A 19,900-nucleotide genomic window follows, 5' to 3' on the forward strand; every position below is an offset into this window, starting at 1 on the left:
GCTTCTTAATAAAATAGGTCTATTGATGTACTTAAACAATACACTGAGAGAAAAGTCAGTGCCGAAAAGACTACCTCCTGTGCTGTTGAAAATGAAATGTCTAATTAACAGGAAGAGAAAAATAAGTCCCACTATTTTTCACTTTGTAAGTCTCAAAGGTTCACTGGCTAACACTTTTATTAAATGTCTCTTAGGATAACTGTAACTTGTACACCAAGTAACATCTTTTACGGATTTAAAGCTTGATGAACATTGGCAAGAAACAAATCTAAACACTGTCACTGCCACCTACTGCTAAATGGCATAAGATCAGAACTAGAATCATTCTGGACTGGTAGATAAATCAATGAAAGGCACATAAATACCTAAGGAGTTACAGCGTTCGATCTGATTGGAAACGGGCTGCAGCGACGCAAACCGAGAGTCGGGCCGGCAGCTCTTGAGTTTGACAAACAGCGCCTTCTTCAGGGCGCAGGTGAAATAGCGAACACCCCTGAACGTTCCATCTGTACAGCCTGCACATTCGTCTTCCTGATAAAGATATGGGTCGTATGTGTTATTCTGCTTCTTGCAAAGATAGTATACAAAGAACTACGGTTTGGTTCCAGTCTACCCTTTCGCTGAAATCCCTCGTCACACCTGTGCTCAGAACTCCATTGGAAAATGGGGTTGACTAATCAGTGTTTCAGTCCACAGCTAAAGATTTAAGAAATAAATGCCTTAAATCAGCATGAAGTCCTCTGTGTATTTCCTTTCAGAATACATGCTTAAACCTTCCCTGGTTAACTGACTTTCCTGCCCCGTTTCCAAAAGTATTAAAACTGGGCGTTGGAGGGAAGTGGGGGAGAGAGACTATTTATTTTTACAACCCATAACGAAAAACTATATTCACCAGCATGCAAACAAATAAAAAACCAAGAAACATATTTAAATGAAAGCTAACTGTACTCAAAATCAAAGTCTCCTCTCCTGATTATGAAATGTGAAACAATATGCTTTCCTAATCTCCAAAGGGAAAATCGTTCCCTCTACCAAAGATCCAAAAGGATCTCTAAAAATAGTGATTAATCTTAAAGGCAATGATATAAATATTAGAACTGAGTAGGGGAGGGAGACTGAGGAAGAAAAAGAAAAGCTGATAAACAGATTTGCTTTCCTTACTGTATTCTGTCTAATACAATGAGCCTAAACATATTAACCTAATAATCTATTTTCATTCCTTGGACACAGACCAACTAACATTTTGGAACAAGTGGGTCAGATGCTCAGTGGGCGGCAAAGGAAGTCAGGCAACATGGTGATAAAATTTTTCTCTACTGATGGCTTTTTTGACAAGTATAACATTTCACCAAAAAGCATACAATAGAGGAAAATATCTGTGCAAAACCACGTTCAGAAAAGAATTGCAACTTTTAAGTCAAATTAATTTACCAGTTCCAGTCCAGCTAGTACTTCATTGAGTCCGGGGGGTTGACCGATCCAACGGATCACCCCATAGAAAGGGGGGTTCTCCTTCACTTCAGCCAGCGAGCCCACCTCCAGACCATGTGAGTTCCCAGAAGTTCCGGCCAGTGGAGGGCTCTCCTGGACAGGTGCGCTGTTCAGCTCTCCCATCACAGACTGCACTGACAGAGAAAGCGGGCTGTGGCCAATACTCCCATTGGTGTTGGGCATCTTGGTCAGACTGAACGGCAAGGAGTGAAACCGGTTCTCACTGGATAACGAGTTCATGGAAGGAGGTTGCAGGGGAGGTGAAGCTTGTCCAAAATCTGGAGATAGCTCTGTGAGCGATTTTGCTGGGTCTTCAGCAACTATAAAAAATTATTCTTCATTAGAGAAATGTATGCAAGAATATTAAATATGCCCTACATCCTTAAAAACTAATATACACATCTACTCCCACTGCCCACCTGACCTCTGTGGTGGAATTCTCATAAGCATCGCAAACTTAATATCCTCAAAACAGTGTCCGCGATTCTCCCCGCCACCTCCAATGTTTGCTACCTCAGTAAATGACACCTCACTGTGCAAACAAAAAAAAAATGTCTATTATTGATTGGTACTGTATGAATAGGTAATACTCTTTGTCCATAATACAATTAAGTTAGAAACCAGTACAAAAAGATACCAAAAAACTTAAGAAAAATGCTTCTAACTAAATGGATCAAAGAAGAAATTACTTAAAATTTTTAAATCCCTCTTCTTGCCCCTCTCCAATCTATTCACCATACAACGACTAGTGAGATCTTTTTAAATGGAAAGATCTTAAATGATCTTATAATAGTCCCGTCTAAACCTTTCAACGGCTTCCCAACATTCTTAAAATAAACACCAAATTTCTTACCAGGACCTACGAGGTCCCGATGACCACGCTCCGACCTACCTGCCCACACTCACCTCGTGCACCCCTCTCCCTTGCTGACTGTGCTACGGCCACGCTGACCTACTTCCTGTTCCTGGAACATCCGTTCTCACCTCAGGCCCTCGCCCTTGCTATTTTCACTACCTCGCGTGCTCTTCCCAAGCTCCTTCTCTAGCAGGTTCATTAGCACCATCCAGACCAAAACCGAAATACCATTTCCTCAGAGTCTTTGCCAAACCCCTGGTAGCCGGCTTTCCACCTGTTGCTCTCACCTTGTTCATTTCCTTCATTGCCCTGTCCAAAGATTTATTGTCCGTCATGCCAACTAGAATATAAGCTCCCTAAGAACAAGAATTTTGCTAGTCATTTCCATGGTTGAATCCATAGCCACTAACACAAAAAAATACTCAACAATTGTAAAAAAAAAAAAAAGGAATAAATCAAATGTTGTAGAGAATAGATTTTTTAAATGTGTAAGTAAAATTAATTACAGAAACATTCTTTTACAACTAAATTACTTCTATTTTCTAACTTAAGGATGAAGGCCTTACTCCATACAAATTTCATTACTTCATACGTCCCATTTCACCCGTTAGGACTAGTTAGAAGGGCACTGTATTAACCCAGACAGCAACAAACAAAGAAAAGAATCTGAACTAAGGCAGGGGGAAAGATGCTAGTGACACTGAAGATGAGGAAATCCAGAGGACAGGGTGACATCTGGATGTGACTAATGAGAGATGGAGGAAGTCCAGGATAAAGCCTACACATCTGTTTTAGGCAACTGGACGCATGTCTCCATTTCCTCACTCCATAAAAACCTAAGGCCATCAGTGCCCACCACCGGCTAAATCCATGGGTATGTGTGTGGTCTTCCTCTTACCTGCCTCTCGGGGGCCATCCATACTGCTGGCCACTAGCTCCTTGGCTTACTGACCCAACAGCGTCCTGGTTTTCCCCACATCCATCTGGTCACTTTTTCTGTTTACTGTGAAAATTTATCCTCCTCCCAGACCTTAATTTCCTCAAGACTCAGCTTTAAGCCACACCCTCCGTCCCCACTCTCTCCTCAGGTGATATTATTCATGGGATTTTAATCACCACATATGCGAAGGCAGCCCACAAATTTCTTTCTCCAGCTCTTACCTCTCTCCTAAGCTCCAGACCTGTGTATCCAACTGCCTACTTACTTGACAAATCACCTCTCGGAAGTTTAAAAGGCCCTTCAAACTGAACATATTCAAAAGCCACTCATCACCTTCCTCCATAATCATCTAAGTAGGCAAGCCAGGAAACCAGGAGTCATCACTGACACCTCTTTCTTTCTCAGCTCTCACTTTCACTCTGTGAGTCCTGTCAAGTCCTCCCTAAAGAGCTCACAGCCATCCACTTCTCCGCGTCTCTTCCCCAACAAGTCAGGTCCCAGCTGCTGTGATCTGGTACTGAGCCCTCCAACAGTAGTCACACACTCCCCGCTTCAATCCACTGTCCACCCTGCAGCCAGAATGATCTTTTCAAAAGGGAAAATGCCTCTCTCTCCGTTCTACCTACTCTGGCTCTTTTTAGTCCTTAGCAAACACCAGGTTCCATTTTTCCACAAGACCTTTACATATGTTATTCCCTCTGCCTAAAAGGTTCTTCTGTCCCCTTTCACTTTATCTGCCACTCCTCTGATAAATCTAAGCTCATGACACTTCCCAGAGAAACACCCCCGAGCCCCGTAAGTAAAACCATCCCTTCATACACTCCCACAGCATCATGGGCCTTCTTGCACTCAGCACGGTTGCAATTCTACATCTGTTTCTCTGATGGTTTGATCAATGTCTGTTTTAACAACTTGATCATAAACTCAGAGAGGGCAAGGACGATGTCTATTTTTCCTCCCCGTTGTAACCTCAACGCCCAGAAGAATGTCCCGCACGTCGTGAGCATTCAAAAAAATAGTTGTTGAACAGATGAACAAAGAAAAGAATAAACCAGAAGAAAACGATGTCCCAGAACCAAGGCAAGGTAGAGTTTTTAAAAAAGGGAGTGTTATAAAGAGGTAAATACCAGACAGAAAAGTCTTTACATGACTTAATTGAGTCTCGAGATCTTCTACCCTCAACAGATCAGCTAAGGGAAGAGAACAAGTTGCTAATGCGTTTTCTACACGTTTTTTAATATTAGCAGAGCAGTAAACTGTGTACAGTATTTCAGTTCAGCAATAGTAACAAAGAATGGTCTAATAATTCTGTTTCCCCAAACTACACATCATGATGAAAAGGCCATTTTTCTCTGATGGGTTCAAAGGAAAGGATCATTATAGAGAACACTAAAATTATAGGTTACCTTCGTCAATGTACCACGCATTTTTTGATTTGGATTGTGGTTGTGAGTCAACAGAAGACCCATTTAAGGTATAAAATATTTCAGATCTGTTTCTATTTCCAGGGTCTGAGGTAGATCCTATGGAACAAGAGAGGTTCCTTTTAAAAATAAAGTCAATATGGTGTGAAAGATTTTCCTTAAGAGAAATTAATATGCATATGGTATTAACAACTATTCACACAACCAGTACATGTACACAAACACAATGTATTTCATTAGTGTCTTCAGCTTTTAAAAATTTGGTAACCATTTTGGCAACGTCAAAAAGATTCTTCTGCCCAAGAGTCAACAGAGGAGGGGAACAGGAGTTGGTTAAAAGGAAAGCTTGCTGTTCTTTGGGGGGGTTCTTTTGGTTTTTTTTTAAGTAAACTGCTTTAAAAAAATCATTTCATGTACCATGGCTTATTTCCAAATGTCTAAATCACCATTCCCCAATTTCATTTGATGAAGCTGTTGGTTCACAAATTTAACCTATTATTTTAAAACAGCTGCTCTTAGAAGGAGGCAATTTTCAAATGGACACAAATCAATGAACAAATTAAATTTCAAAAATGTAAAGTTTAAACATTATGGAATTGTTGATCATCAAATTCCTTGCTTAACTTCTTCATGTCTTTGAGAAAGTGAAGCAGTATTATTTCTCATACGCTAGATTTATTAAATGTAAGAAACAGTTAGTGTCGCTGAGTCACAGACATGTCAAGACATTACCCTGCCTCAGTACTAAGAGGACACGTGACAGACGAGAACAGTGGGGTCTCCAGAACCCACACAGTCTGATTCTTCTTTCAATTTAAAGCAGATAGCTCTATACTTTATACATATAACTAATATCCGCTATAGTGTAAGTAACACGTCTTAAGAAAATCTTTCAGCTATTTATATTTAAGTAAAAGTAGCATGTTTGAGCTATTGTATCTAAATTTACAGGTTAACATAAAAATTAACTATTACCCCAATATATTCTATGTAATTCTAAGTCTCCTAGGGTCCAATGTCACAGAAAATATTTCTTAAAGTACAGTTTACTTTTAAATGAGCCAAAATTGTTATGTTCACTAGATAATTGAGGAAAAAATACTCTTCTAACCCGTCTAAGATAACTGAGGTTAACAAAAATTCTTACAACTTTCTAAATGAGCTGTTTAGTTTATGTAACTATAATACCACCCTATAAATCTATGAAATATGTGAAGCTAACAAACAAAAATGAGCTAGGAACTCCATAACTATTTTGGGGGAGGTTTCTGGAGGAGAGACAAAAATTTTTGCTTAGCAACTTGGAATTTAATTTGTACCACATCTAGTTAGCAAAATCCACATAATTCATCTCTAGTATACTTTATCTTATGTAACATTATCTGTATGTGATTATTTTATACAGTTGCAACTCTATACAATGTACAAATGTTATGAGCAGGGAGTTCTAGCAGATAGGGACCAGCAAAAGACACAGGTGCTCACTGGAAACTTTTCATCAACTAGAAAAAGTTGGGAACTCTTGGCTTAACCAACACCATCTGTAAAAAAAAATTTAGCAAACTACTAAAAATGTTTGAAAGAAGAAAATCTACATGTACATTAAGGCATAATACCTTTTAACCTTTTTTCCATGCTATGGTAAATCAGCTACATGTTATAACTAAGAACTATATTCTAATGAATCCATACCTGTAACCTTTGGTTTATTGTGACTGGATGAACCTTTGTCCCCAACACCTCTTGACATAAAGGCAAGTTTGGGAGGCCTCCTTTCCTGTGTCACGCTATCTGAAACAGTAAACATGTTCTTTGAAGATAAAAGTAAATGCTTATGGAAGAAAAACAATTGAGCTAATAATGATAATAAGAGCAACAACAAAAATCTCTTTCAGGGCAGCCGGATGGCTCAGTTGGTTAGAGCGTGAACTCTCAACAACAAGGTTGCCGGATCAATTCCTGCATGAGATGGTGGGCTGTACCCCCTCAACTAAGATTGAAAACGGCGACTGGACTTGGAGCTGAGCTGCGCCCTCCACAACTAGATTTAAGGACAATGACTTGACTTGGATCTGATGGGCCCTGGAGAAGCACACTGTCCCCCAATATTCCCCAATTAAAAAAAAAAAAAGGACTTTCTTTAAAAAAAAAACCTCTTTCAAACAAAAAAGCAGCATTTTCACAAGTTTTACAAATTCTTAAAGGCCATCAAAAGTATCGAAATAGATGCTCTACTTCAAAATGTAATCTCTACAAGATAACACCCCCCAAATACAATTCAGCCAAACGCTTTAACTTCTTGAAAATTTAATCACTTTTAGTCAATTTTATTTGATGTGTTAGAACACTACCAAGAAAACCTTACTCAGTTTTTTGCAGGATTTCCCAAATCAGTATCCCCGGAACACCCTATGTGTTCTGAAGTGTTCCACATGCAAACATTTCTAGAAGACGCTGAGATAAACAAAGAAACAGACTTCTTTACTGCCTAACACCAGAACCTCATATGCTAATGTGCACTGCAAACCTCTCCAGGAGGGACATAATCACTTATTTGATAGCATGTTTTGTACCAGCTTACTCAGCATCTCAGATTAATGTAATTCACGGAACACTGTTTAGAAAAAGTCTGGTTAAGAATATGTATCAGCTTTTAAAAACATATTAATGTTAATAACACAAATGTGTATACAAACACATATACATATACATATAAACAGGAAAGCCACGGAGAACTATACATTGATTAATGTTACACAGAACCAGAGATAAATATCAGTAATATTTCTGAAGAAAACACTCAGAACTTTTTTGAAATAGAGGTGTAATAAATTCTGCAAACTTGTTGATACAAAGACTACTCTAAACCTTAAAGGCTAGTCAGTTTCATACGATAATGCCAAATACTGCCAAATATTGATCAAGCAAATGCAGAGAAGTCCATCTGGGAAGTTTTTCTCTTGAGAAGTTCAACAACATATCTGTGGAGTCCCACGTGACACTTTGGAGCCCTACTTGATAAAGGTGTGCATCAACCAAAATGTTATCACCCACAGTGGATTTTTGAGAACCGAAAGAAAAAAACAGGAAATTTTTTACATTTTAAATACAAGGAAAAAGCCTTTTTCATTCAAATATCTCCAACTACCCCATATGAGAGCTACTGTGGAAGGTAACACTTCTTAGTCACTGGCAAAAGTTCCAAATAACAGCATATAAATTGACTAAAGAAAACTAATTCCCACTATTAACTGCACGTAAGTACATTTAAAAAAGGTATTCACGTGTATACCGTAAACTACATCCATGACAGAGTTAGCGGTGATTATAATAGGCAGCAAATGGTCTTCGCTAAGGCAGCCTGGACGGACAAGAGGGCCAGACGGATGGGCCGGCGGTGACAGCTGAGCCGGTGCTACTGTTCTGGGCTCCAAAGACGAGGAGCACGGAGGGCACTGGAGATGGGGACGTGGTCATCTTCTGCAGACTCTGTCTGAGTCGGGGTCCAACAACCATTAAGAGGATAGGACACTCCTACAGGATTCTATGTAGGTAAAGGGTCAAAGGCACGTCTAGCTTGACCTCCAGCGATTACACACAAAATATTTCTTCTTGTTTTTTGTCACAACTATGTTCATGATCCAAAATCAAAGCCTTCTACTTGAAGTGAATTTTAAGAGATTACCATCTCAGGAAAAAAGTATAGGGGAGTAAACAAGGTAAGGAATAAATTCAGTAGACAATTTTGTGGGATTGAAACAATGCTGAGTAAGAGATGTTAAAAGAGCTAGCATGTATTTCCACCAAATGGCAGGTGTAAAAATGTTCACAGCAGCCTCATGCATAATAACTAAAAACTGGAACGACCCATTCTACGGGGGGGGGGATAAACAAATTGTGGTCTGTTCGTACAATGGAGTCCTGCATAACAATAAAAAGAATAAACTACTGAAACACACAACGTGGACACTGTGTTGAGAAAAGAAACCAGACCAAAAGTATACATCACATATACATGACAGGAGTGCATTCAAATGATAAAATCAGCAGTTCCTCCACCATTCTAGTTGAGTTAATCAGATAAAGAAAAATCCCTTGGAAAATCTTGGGTTGGAAATAACAATAAACTGATGAACAATAACAATAGAACCACAAGAAATGCCTGTGAACTTGAACGACCCATTAGATTAAGAAAAACCGCTTAACTGTTACACTGCTTAACATCGTCAGCCACAAGAGCATAATTCAAACCCAAATGAGAACTTAACAGCCACAGAGAAATATACTGAAGAACATACACATTCACTGGGGTAGAACGAGGTATTAGAAAACCCAATACCAAACACACTGTACATAGCAACTATCTCAAAATCTCCACAAGGCAGAATTACTGATCCAAATAAATACTTTCCTTCTATTTTAGACAATTTTATATGAAATACTGTTCAAGAAACGCAGGAAGGTCCCATGAGATAAGCTCAGAGTTGCATCCTGAGATCTAGTGCTTCCCCTGGGCTCTCACTGTCTCCTCGGAGCAGGAGTCCTGCTTATACAGACGTTCAGGCTGACTCAGGCTTCCAAGCATCTCCGCGGAAGGGCGTTTAGCACCATCTATCAGAATATAAAATGCACACACACACCCTGGGACCCAGCAACTCTACTTCCAGGTAGTCACTGTGTTTTTTGAAGATCTTATGAATATTTTATATGAATATGAGCAAATATATCTTACTTAAATATTCAGATGAGTATATTGATGGCAAAAAATCTACAGATGACATGACGTTGAGAGGGAAAGGCAATACATAAAAGGACCGAATTAGTACCCAAAATGATCTGACCATGTTGGAAGACTGGCTAGCTCTAATGACATAAAAGTTTGACAGGGACAAATGTAAAGTCTGTCATATGTCCCCAAATCAACTATACACGTATACAATCAGAAGCAGAAGTACATGTAGACAAAACTGGGGGTTTGGGTCTAAAACAAGCTCAGTATGCATTATTAGTTCATTGGCTGATAAGTGCATTCATTCAGTCAAAAAATATTACCTACTTCATGCAAGGAAGGCCCTACAATGGTCTCTGGGATTCTAATTCAGACTGTGACAAGGATGTCCCAAAATTTCTCTGTCAGCGTCCTGTTCTATAGCAACCATTAGTCCCCATATGGACTACAGTATTCCGTTCCCTTCTAGATGCCCAGGTGGAAAGATATGTTCAACAAACCAGTCCATACGCAGAATATCGAGATACCATGTCCTAGGAAAAATGGCTAAAATGACTCAAACTTTTAGGCTGGAGAACAGAAGATGTAGGTGCCAAAGATACTTGTCTTTGAATGTCTGAGGGTTGTTGTGAGGAAGAGGCCTATCTTCATCCCCAGTTCAGAACTAGAATCCAAAAGGGAATTACAGGAAGGTAGATATATGCGTGCATCATACAAGGAGTGACTTTCACAACTAGATCGACCTGGAATGAAATAATCTGACTGCCTTTAGGAGATAGTGACTCTTCTATCAGATGAACACATAGCTCCCTAAGAAGATACAAATAATAAGACAGGAAGTTATCTTTTAGCTATATTGGCACACATGCAAACCGCTACATATACACGTATCATTCACTACGGCACTGTTTGTAACAGCAAGAGTGAAAACAACCAAAGGGGACTGGTTAAAAATTCATATACATTCATAAAATGAAATACAATGCATAATTTAAATAAAAGTATGCAACTTATGTAGTAATATGAAATGATCCCTAATATCTATTGTTAACTTTCTTTAAAAAGCTGTAACTTCCACTTCCAGGAAGATGAGTAGACATCCTTTTTCTTATTCCTCCTGATAAGTACAACTAAAATCTCTGGATAGGATACATAAAACACAATTAAAAGACTGAAAGGTGGAGAGGAGACAGCAGACCCTCGGGGACCTCTGGGCCTAGGGAAGGACACGGTGGAGAATTCCCTGGGTTTTCTTCTTGCCTAGTGTGTCCCAGACTTGGAGCTGAAGAAGCCAGCAACCTGGCAGTGCCAACTGGCATGGACAAAAGAAAGCCCCCACAAAAGTCAGCTCTCCCTGTGTCAGGAATCCAGGTGAAAGACCGAATATCAGTGAATATTAGCAAGAATCGGGAACAGAGACATATAGATATATAGAGATCATATACAGAGATATATACACATACATGATTACACACCATAGAATGGAATATTTCTCAGCAATAAAAAGACACATAAACGAGTCAAAAAATAATTACCTTAAATGAAATAAGTCAGACAAAAAAAGGAGTTCACTCTGAGTGATTCCATGTATATAAAATTCTAGAAAACGTGAACAAACATGTAATGACACACAGATGATCTGCGGATGCCGGGACTTGAGGGGGCAGGCAGAAGGGGGGGTCACAAAGGACAGACTCTGAGGGGACGGATATGCTCACATTCTTGATGGTGGTGGTGGTGTCACGGGCACACACGTACGTTAAAACATACCAAATTATATACTTTAAATGTGTGCAGTTTATTGTATGTTAATTGTATCTCACTAAAACTGTTACAATTTTAAAAAGAAAGTGCAAAAGCGATACAATATGCAAACACTGAATGACACAAAGAAAACAATCAAGATACAAAAAGAAACTAGTTGGGGGTCAATGTTAGGAGTGAAAGTTCTCTAAGATTCTGTGCAAATGTGAGTGCACTGCCATAATCTAAAAACTAAAATTAGCCTGCCATTCCCAGCCCTCAAAACTAAAACAGAACACACAGACTGGATTAGAAAAAGCAGAGATGCATAATTTAGATGTGGAACTCAAGGACACACTTCATCACAACAGCTTGAAGAACCTGAACATAATCTCAGAGTAGATGTTAGAGTTTTGAAACATTTGAAAACAGAAAGGAAGAGAGGAAAAGTTGGTAACAGGCGGAAGACTCCTGCATCTTTTAGGCATTCTTCAGAAACCCACTGTAACAAGCAACCGACTGGGATGCATTCTTTCCTAATCTCACCAGCTGTTCAACTGCTTCAAAAACATGTTTTCAGTGCTGGAAATATTAATTCTGTCCTACAAATGAAGGTAATTGGCAAGAAAAAGAAACTAAGGAACTAAAGGAGCCACCATGACTCTTTTTTCTGTCTTAAGAAAAGGGCGCTAATGATGACACACAATACAGATGAAGACCCAGTCAAATAAACTAAATTAATTTCATTGACACATCTTCAATTTTTTAAAGTCTATTTGCAAGCTTTATTTTGTTGGCAAAAAAAGTATAATTTGTGAATTATGCTATAAAAGCTGGTATCATGCTTACTTATCTTCCATTCAGGGTTTACGAAAATCAAGCGTTAAAAGGAAAAGCGTGCCTTTCCCTTCTTGTCACTGCTCTGGGAGCCAGTCATGACAGTGTTAGCCGCTGAGCTAGAAAATCAAAGGGTGCCTGACATATGATGCCCAAGAGATCCCTATAACTAATTTTGTTATTTTAATCCTATATCATTACTTAAATAAACTATAAGTGTTTTTGAAGATAGATACTACTAAAACAGAATTCTCGTCAGGTTATACATTAATTCCATCGCAGGAAAAATAGAAATGGTAGCTTTTTCTTTTCAAGTGCTACGGTAGAACCCAAGATTTACATTTCAAACCACATTGAGAAGTGAAAAAAACATACAGAAAGAAATACAGCTCTAGAGTTTGGAAAAAAAGCATTTCAAATCTTTATTCTGCTGCAGACGGAGAAAAACACAATAAATTATACATAAGCCAACTTCATATTTCAGGTATCTTTTTCTTTCTTAAATTATAATACTAAACTAATGATTTCTCTAGTTTCCCAGTTTACTCAATATAATGAATTATATCCAGTTGTAAAATTCAAAATTCAAAGAAATCCAATTAAGGTAAGTAAAAAGTATGGTGATACAAATATGGTTTTGAGCTTCAAAAAGTACCTTTGGGAAATTCCAAAAAAAAAAAGGAAATGAAGAAGGAAACCCACAAACGCATTTGATTTGGTAAGACAAGTAAATTACATATATCCATGTGATTTTGGAGAAACAATATTAACACAGAATTGGTTACCCCTGCAAGAATATATAAATAATGAAATTTTATTTTACAAGGGATTCCCCTTAGCCATCCAGCAGGTTAATATTACAAAATTAGCATACATTTTGGACCAGATCACTATTTAGGGGGGGGGGGGGGTCAGCTCTCTGCATCTCTGCCTCTACCCACTAGATTCAGGTGGTGCTCTCACCCGAGACGTCACAATAAAAAATGCCTGTATTCATTGCCAAATGATCCCTGGCGACAAAACCACCCCAGGTTAAGAACGACTGGTTTTTAAATGATAAATGTCTATTACATTGTTTTGTGCACCTGAAACTAAAAAAAAAACTGGCTTAGAAAGGTTTTGTATTAATGCTAAAGATAAAGGTTTTGTATTAATGCTAAAGAAAAAAACAAACAAAAAAACACTTAAAAGGCAATAGTTAACAATAGTTACAGTGTGAAACAACACCATATTTCAATCAAATACTATAAAAATAAAATCTAATCATAAAAACTACCATACCTACCCAGAGAAATCCCTTTTTTTCCCTTATATAAATGAGCTCCATATTCCAAAATAAATACTTAAAAATAAAATTATTATGGAGCAAGCTCATACCAGACCATTTCTCTTCAAATAATACATTTAACTTTGATAAAATACAAAAAACAGCTGCCCTCCGGCACTAGAGAGTGAAAAAAAGCAGGCAGACTATAGAGGAGACACAAAATTTAAAAAAAGGGAACAATACAAAAGACAATCCAAAATTGCTCAACAGACCAAAAAAAGGAAACTGACCTAGTCTCAAAAGAAAAAAACCACAATGGATACTAATTCAAAGATGATTCTGATGTTGGAATTGGCAGAGGAGAATTTTAAAGAGGCCATTATAATTATGCTTAATGAAGTAAAAAAATATGCCCACAGTGAAAGAGAAAATAGCAATATCCCACCAGAGAAATAAAAATTATTTAAAGAAAGAAAAAAAAAAGAATCAAGTGGAAAGTCTTAAAAATACTTTTAAAAACTTAAAAAGATAATATCTGAAAAATAGTAATTCATAGGATGAGCTCAACCAGCACAATAATAGACAGGAAATCAGTAAAACTGAGGACAGAACAATAGAAATTATCTAAAGAACAGAGATATAGAAGGTTGAAAAAATTAACAGAGCCTCAAGGACTTAGAGGACAATATCAAAAATGCTGACCTGTGTCTAACGGAGTCACAGAAAGAGAGGAGACTGAAAGGGACAGAAAAAGCCCTTGAAAGAATTATGTTTAGAATGCTTCCTACTTTGTTGGAAGATAAAATTTACAAATCCAAGAAGTTTTTAGCAAAGGCCAAGCAGGAGAAATATGAAGAAAACCATGCTAGGTACATCTCAATCCAAAAACAAACACACTGGGGATTGGGCAGGAAAAGTAGGACAAATAGAAAACTCATGTGATGATAGAAATCAATCCAATTAGCAGTGATGATAAATATTAATAGATGAAAATCTTAGACAAAACTTATCAACCACTAGATTAAGAAAGGATTGCCAACTACATGCTGTTATAAGAGACATACCTAAACATAAATGATGAAAAAAATAAATAACAGGAAAATACTAACCAAAAGAAAACCTATCTAATCATACAAAACAGAATTTAAGGCAAAAAGAATTACTAGCATTGGAGGTGGTTACTACACAATGACAAATGGTTCAAGTCACCTGAAAGATGTAACAATTCCAAACTCTAGGTACCTAACAATTCTAAATTTGTATGCAGCAAATAACTATCTCAAAATTAAACACTTATAGAATTAAGAAGAAATTCACAAATCCATCATCATATTGGGATGTTTTAACATACCTTGTTTAGTAACTCATAGATCTAGCAATTCAAAACTCAGTAACAATATATAAAATTGGGATAGCATAATAAATTAGCTTGACCTTAGGGACATATAAAATATGCATGCAATTCATGCAACTACAATTGGAGAAAATATTCTTTTCAAGTGGACACAGGACATTTCTGAAAGTTGATCATGTACTCAGCCATAAAGTGAGCCTCAACAAATGTCAAACGATTGGTATCATATTCTCTGATCATAAAGCAATGGAATTGAAAGTTAATAATGACAAGAACAAAACACCACACACCTGAAATTTTAAAAGCACATTTTAAAATCACTCATGGATTACATAAAAAAAAAATCATAAAGGCAAATACAAAATGCTTCAAATTTTATAACAAAGTAACTATATATAACAAAGCTTGTAGAATGTAGCTAAGTGGGTACGTAGAGAAAACCTATGGCCTTAGATGTTTAACACTAGAAAAAAGGCTAAAAATTAGTAAGCTAAGCATCCAAACTCAAGGAGTTAGGGGACAAGAAATCCACAAAAGTCAAAGCAAAACTAAAAAAAACAGAAATTCCTGAAACAGAAAACAAATACATCTAAAAAAGATTAAAAAAGCCAAAAGATGGGTTTTTTGAATAAATGAAAGTGATAAAACTCTGATAAGATTTTTAAAGAAAACCGAGGGGCACAAATAACGTTGTGCGTGAATACCAGGACATAACTGCTGATACTGCTGAGATTTGACAGAAAATAAGAGGATTTTATGAACAATGTTATGCTAAAAACTTTTAAAACAAATATTAAATGGAAAAATTTATGAAAAAATAAAACTTTCACAGAAGACCCCAAATAGCCAAAGCAATCCTGAAAAAGAAAAGCCAGAAGCATCACACTTCCTGATTTCAAACTATATTATAAAGCTATAGTCATCAAAACAGTATGGCAGTGGCATAAAAACAGATGTGCAGACTAATGGAACACAAATGAGAGCCTAGAAGTAAAAACCCATGCACAGACAGTCCACTAACATTTGACAAGGGAACCAAGAATATTCAGTGGGGGAAGGATGGTCTCTTAAGTCGATGGTGTTGGGAAACTGGACAACCACAGGCAGAAGAGTGAGACTGCACCCCTACCTTACACCACTCACAAAAGTGAACATGAAACAAATTAAAGACTTAAATTTAAATACCAAAAAGTTAGAAGCAAACCAAATATCCATCACTAGGAATCTGGTTGACTAACTTATGGAACCATGATACAATGGAAAATTATACACTGTAAAAAAACAAGAACCTCTCTGTTCAGATACACCAAGATACAAAGTTAAAAGAATAAAGCAAGGTGCAGAATACTGCAAATATTATGCTACATGCATTAAAAGGGGAAGGAGAATAAGACCATGCATTTATATTGTATAAAGAAACTCTGGAAAGATAGACAAGAAACTAAAAAATAGTTACTTGTGGGAGGCGAGAGATGGAGTGAGGGGGCAAGTGAAGGGGATAAGAATGGAAACAAGACATTCTACTGTACTTCATTATTTTGATTTGAGAGAGGTGAATGTATTTCTCACTAAAAATTTCTTAGTAATTGAGAGTTACTAAATTCAACAGTATATGCATTAGTCAAAACTCAAATGATATAATGTGCATTTCATTACCTGTATGTCTTTTATCTCAAAAGGGAAAACAAAAAACCGAAATACTTACCTCTAGCTAATTATATACACACTTAATATTTAGGAAGTGTACTGATGTCATGTCTGTAATTTACTTTGAAATTCATAAAAAAAAACAAGATGAATCAGTGCATGGATAGAGGGATGAATAAATATGAGACAAAGCCAAGTACTATAAACTTAATTGTGGAATCTAGGTGGCAGCAATAGGCATGGTCAGTAAAAAATTCTTTCACCTTTTCTGTATGTTTGACAATTTCATAAGAAAATGTTAAAACAGAGAAATGTTAAATTTTTGAAACAGAGAACTCATAAATCAATAACTTAACCAAAAAAATGATCAAAGACACAAACAGGTATTTAATAGAAGACACGAATATTTCATAAATATATGAAAAGTTATTCAGCCCTACTTGTAATCAGGGAACTACAAATTAAAACCACCTTGAGATACCATTTCTCAGACATCAGACTGGCAAAATTTTAATCAGTACCAAGTGTTGAAGAGGATATGGAAAGAACCCAAACCCAAATGTCCATTAACATTAGAATACACTATTAAGTCGTGGGACAGTCACACAATGAAATGTGCTATAAAGCAGCCAGGGAGAATTAACTATCAATACCCTCAGCCACGGGGAAGAATCTCAAATACATTTTAAGTAACCGATGCCAAGTAATTAAAGAATACAGTCGGTATGATTCTGTTTATACTGAGTTTAAAAACAGGCTAAACTAAACAATACGTTACACGTGCCACCATCGCCTCTCACAGGGGTAACTGCAGTAGTCTCCTTCCTGGTCTCCCTGTTGCCACCCTTTAACCTGTACCAGAGCAACCATTTTAAAACCTACCGTTTAAAAACCTACATTAGGCTAAGTTGTCCTTTGCTCAGACTCTCCCTCAAGGTTAAGGCCAAGAATCCCAGCCCACTTGGCACTGCCTGTCCAGTTCCCACTACCTCTATCTCTCTCCCTCGCTCAACAGGCTCCAGCCACACTGAACTCGTGGTTATGCCTCCAACTGGCCGAGCTGGCTGCAGCCTCAGGCCCGTCCCTTAGAAGCCACTTAGAAGCCATGTGGCTCACTCTCAAATCTCCTTCAGGTCAAGAACTCAAACCTCACATCGCTGCTTTAGAGGCTCATGGGACGCTCTACCAAATAAAGTATGAAGCACTCCATTTCCCCCTTCCATTGTTTGTCATGCTCCATCCAATCACCATCTACCTGACCATATATTTCAGTTATTTAGTAATCCATGTGTTTCGCTTCCTACTATACCCTCAACACCTAACAGAAGCCTAAGTAAGGGCTTATTGATATTTGAGTGAATGAACGACCTTTTTATAAAATTACTTTTTAAACAATAAGCCCTTAATTACAACATTAAAAAGTATTTCAATTTATCAAATCATAAATTGTGTTATTTTCACAATTAAGCATGAAAAGGCAAATTAAATATTACTAGGTAAAATATGAAGCATATATGCTTTCCTCTGAATGTAAACCATTTGTTTCCAAAGAGAAGCAAAGCAATAGGTACCATGTTTCCCCAAAAATAAGACCTAGCCGGACAATCAGCTCTAATGCGTCTTTTGGAGCAAAAATTAACATAAGACTCAGTCTTATTGTACTATAATAAAAGACCGGGACTTAATATAATATATAATACTGGGTATAATATAATGTAATGTAATACTGGGTGTAATATAATATAATATAATACCGGGTATAATATAATATAAAATATAATACCAGGTCTTATATTAATTTTTGATCCAAATGACACATTAGAGGTGACTGTCCAGTTAGGTCTTATTTTCGGGGAAACACGGGAGGAATCCAATTTGCAAGAAATTAAAAACTGATTTTAAAGAAATCAAGAAAAGCAAAGTATGTCAGACTTTTACAAAGCAAAACTGAAATAAAGGTATCGTTTGAATCCCAAACCTCCAACTAAATTAATGTACTCTTGCTGTAAAGCTAAAGTAGAAACCATTTCCTAACTGAGCAAAACAAGCATTTACTACTTGCAAGCCAACAGGGAAAAAAAGCGGGGCAAACAGTGCAGGCTGGAAGGAATCTCAAGGATTATCTACTATGAGCCTCTTCATTTTTACAAAAAAAGAAACTGAGGACGTGTAGTGACCTGTGGGGAACTCAAAAGCATTCTGTGTCAAAATTAGCAATAACGGAAAAACACTGGGAGCAAATGAACCATTTTGTTCAGTTGTGATCCTTGTTATAGTAAAATTTAGCTTTTATAGAATTAGAGACAAAATACATCTCCATGGAAACAATATTCTCAAGCATAGACGTGAGGCTGAGAAGCATGTTTTCCTATGCAGTCTTCATATCCCACGTACACACACAGGATTTGGGGTGAGGAAGGAGTGAAAGGGGCAAAGCTTTATAATTTGACAGTTCGGGACTTGAATTCCAGTTTTCCCAGAATCAAGTAGGATCTTACTTGATCCGATTCAGTCATGGCCCTATCTGGTCCTAGCTAAGCCCCAGTTTTTTATCAGGAAAATGGGGATAATGCAGACCTACCTTACGAGTTTGTCAAGAATATAAAAAAAGTACAGGTCATCTAATTCAGGGATCGATACATTTTGGCTACTAAACGCAGGCTTTCTGACGTTTTACTCAGAGTTGCATAATGCTGGGTAAGAAACACCACCCCTGATTGCCTGTGAGTTTTATGATTAACATATTACCAATAAACTAGCCTATAACTAGAATTCTACTCAGAGCAGGAGAAGGTGCTATTGTAGCTATCAGCAGGAATTTATCAATTAGTTGACAGGGGCCATCAGGTATTACTACTTGTTGGAGGTAAAACGAAAGGATGCTTAAGAGTTTTTTACGATGTAAAGTTGAGTGATCTGTTTCTGACCACAGTGTCATGAATCCTGATCAATTACACAGTCTCAAAACCAAAGGATCTTATAGGGCACCTGGTAAGAACCCCTCCACTGTATATTAGATTATATTAAATGACCACTTCTGCTTAAAAGCTTCTAGTTTAAACCAGGCTTTCACTCAAACTGATAGCAGTTTACGTGTATTATATTTTCTGAATCCTCCAATTATCAGAAAGGGCTTTTATTCCCCCACTTAGAATGGACAGGTGATGAAAAAGTGAATAATACATGTAAGTGCCACACCACACTCACATACTTTTGGAAATAAAAATCTGTAAGTATTGTTTTCATTTGTGGGGTAAGAAAGGATATTATTCTATTTAATAACAATCCCGTAATATAAAAGTCAAGTTCCAAAAACACACCTTGAGGCTTATATTTATATCCTCATAACAAAACAGGTCTTTCAAACTCTGCCTAATTAATACATAAAACACAAAGAAAACATACCTGGGATGATATCATTGATATGCAAGAGAATTGTACTTTCAACACTTGCAAAACTACAAAGCTGTACTCCATCAAATCTTCCGTCCCAGTTGCCAATAGGATTATCCTAGAAATTAAGTAATAGAATAAACTTTAAAACACTCTTCAATAAAACATCAATGTTAAAGTCTGCATTTTCCATGAAAGGATCCTCCAAAACATTTTACA

The 19,900-nt window shown here is 37.2% G+C and overlaps 1 protein-coding gene across 5 annotated transcripts in view; it reads right to left on the minus strand.

Annotated features, from left to right (window-relative positions):
* CYLD (CYLD lysine 63 deubiquitinase) overlaps positions 1-19,900 on the minus strand; it is a 50,254-nt gene that overhangs the window by 19,161 nt on the left and 11,193 nt on the right. For all 5 annotated transcript variants that reach the window (XM_019732335.2, XM_074314897.1, XM_019732337.2 and 2 more), the window contains 5 exons: positions 19,694-19,799; positions 6,404-6,502; positions 4,694-4,810; positions 1,432-1,811; positions 366-531 (listed from right to left, as the gene is read on the minus strand). In XM_019732335.2, coding sequence (XP_019587894.2) covers positions 366-531; positions 1,432-1,811; positions 4,694-4,810; positions 6,404-6,502; positions 19,694-19,799 — 868 coding nt within the window. The remainder of the gene's footprint in view (positions 1-365; positions 532-1,431; positions 1,812-4,693; positions 4,811-6,403; positions 6,503-19,693; positions 19,800-19,900) is intronic.

This window comes from Rhinolophus sinicus, linkage group LG11 (assembly GCF_036562045.2).
Source record: "Rhinolophus sinicus isolate RSC01 linkage group LG11, ASM3656204v1, whole genome shotgun sequence".
NCBI classification, from domain to species: domain Eukaryota; kingdom Metazoa; phylum Chordata; class Mammalia; order Chiroptera; family Rhinolophidae; genus Rhinolophus; species Rhinolophus sinicus.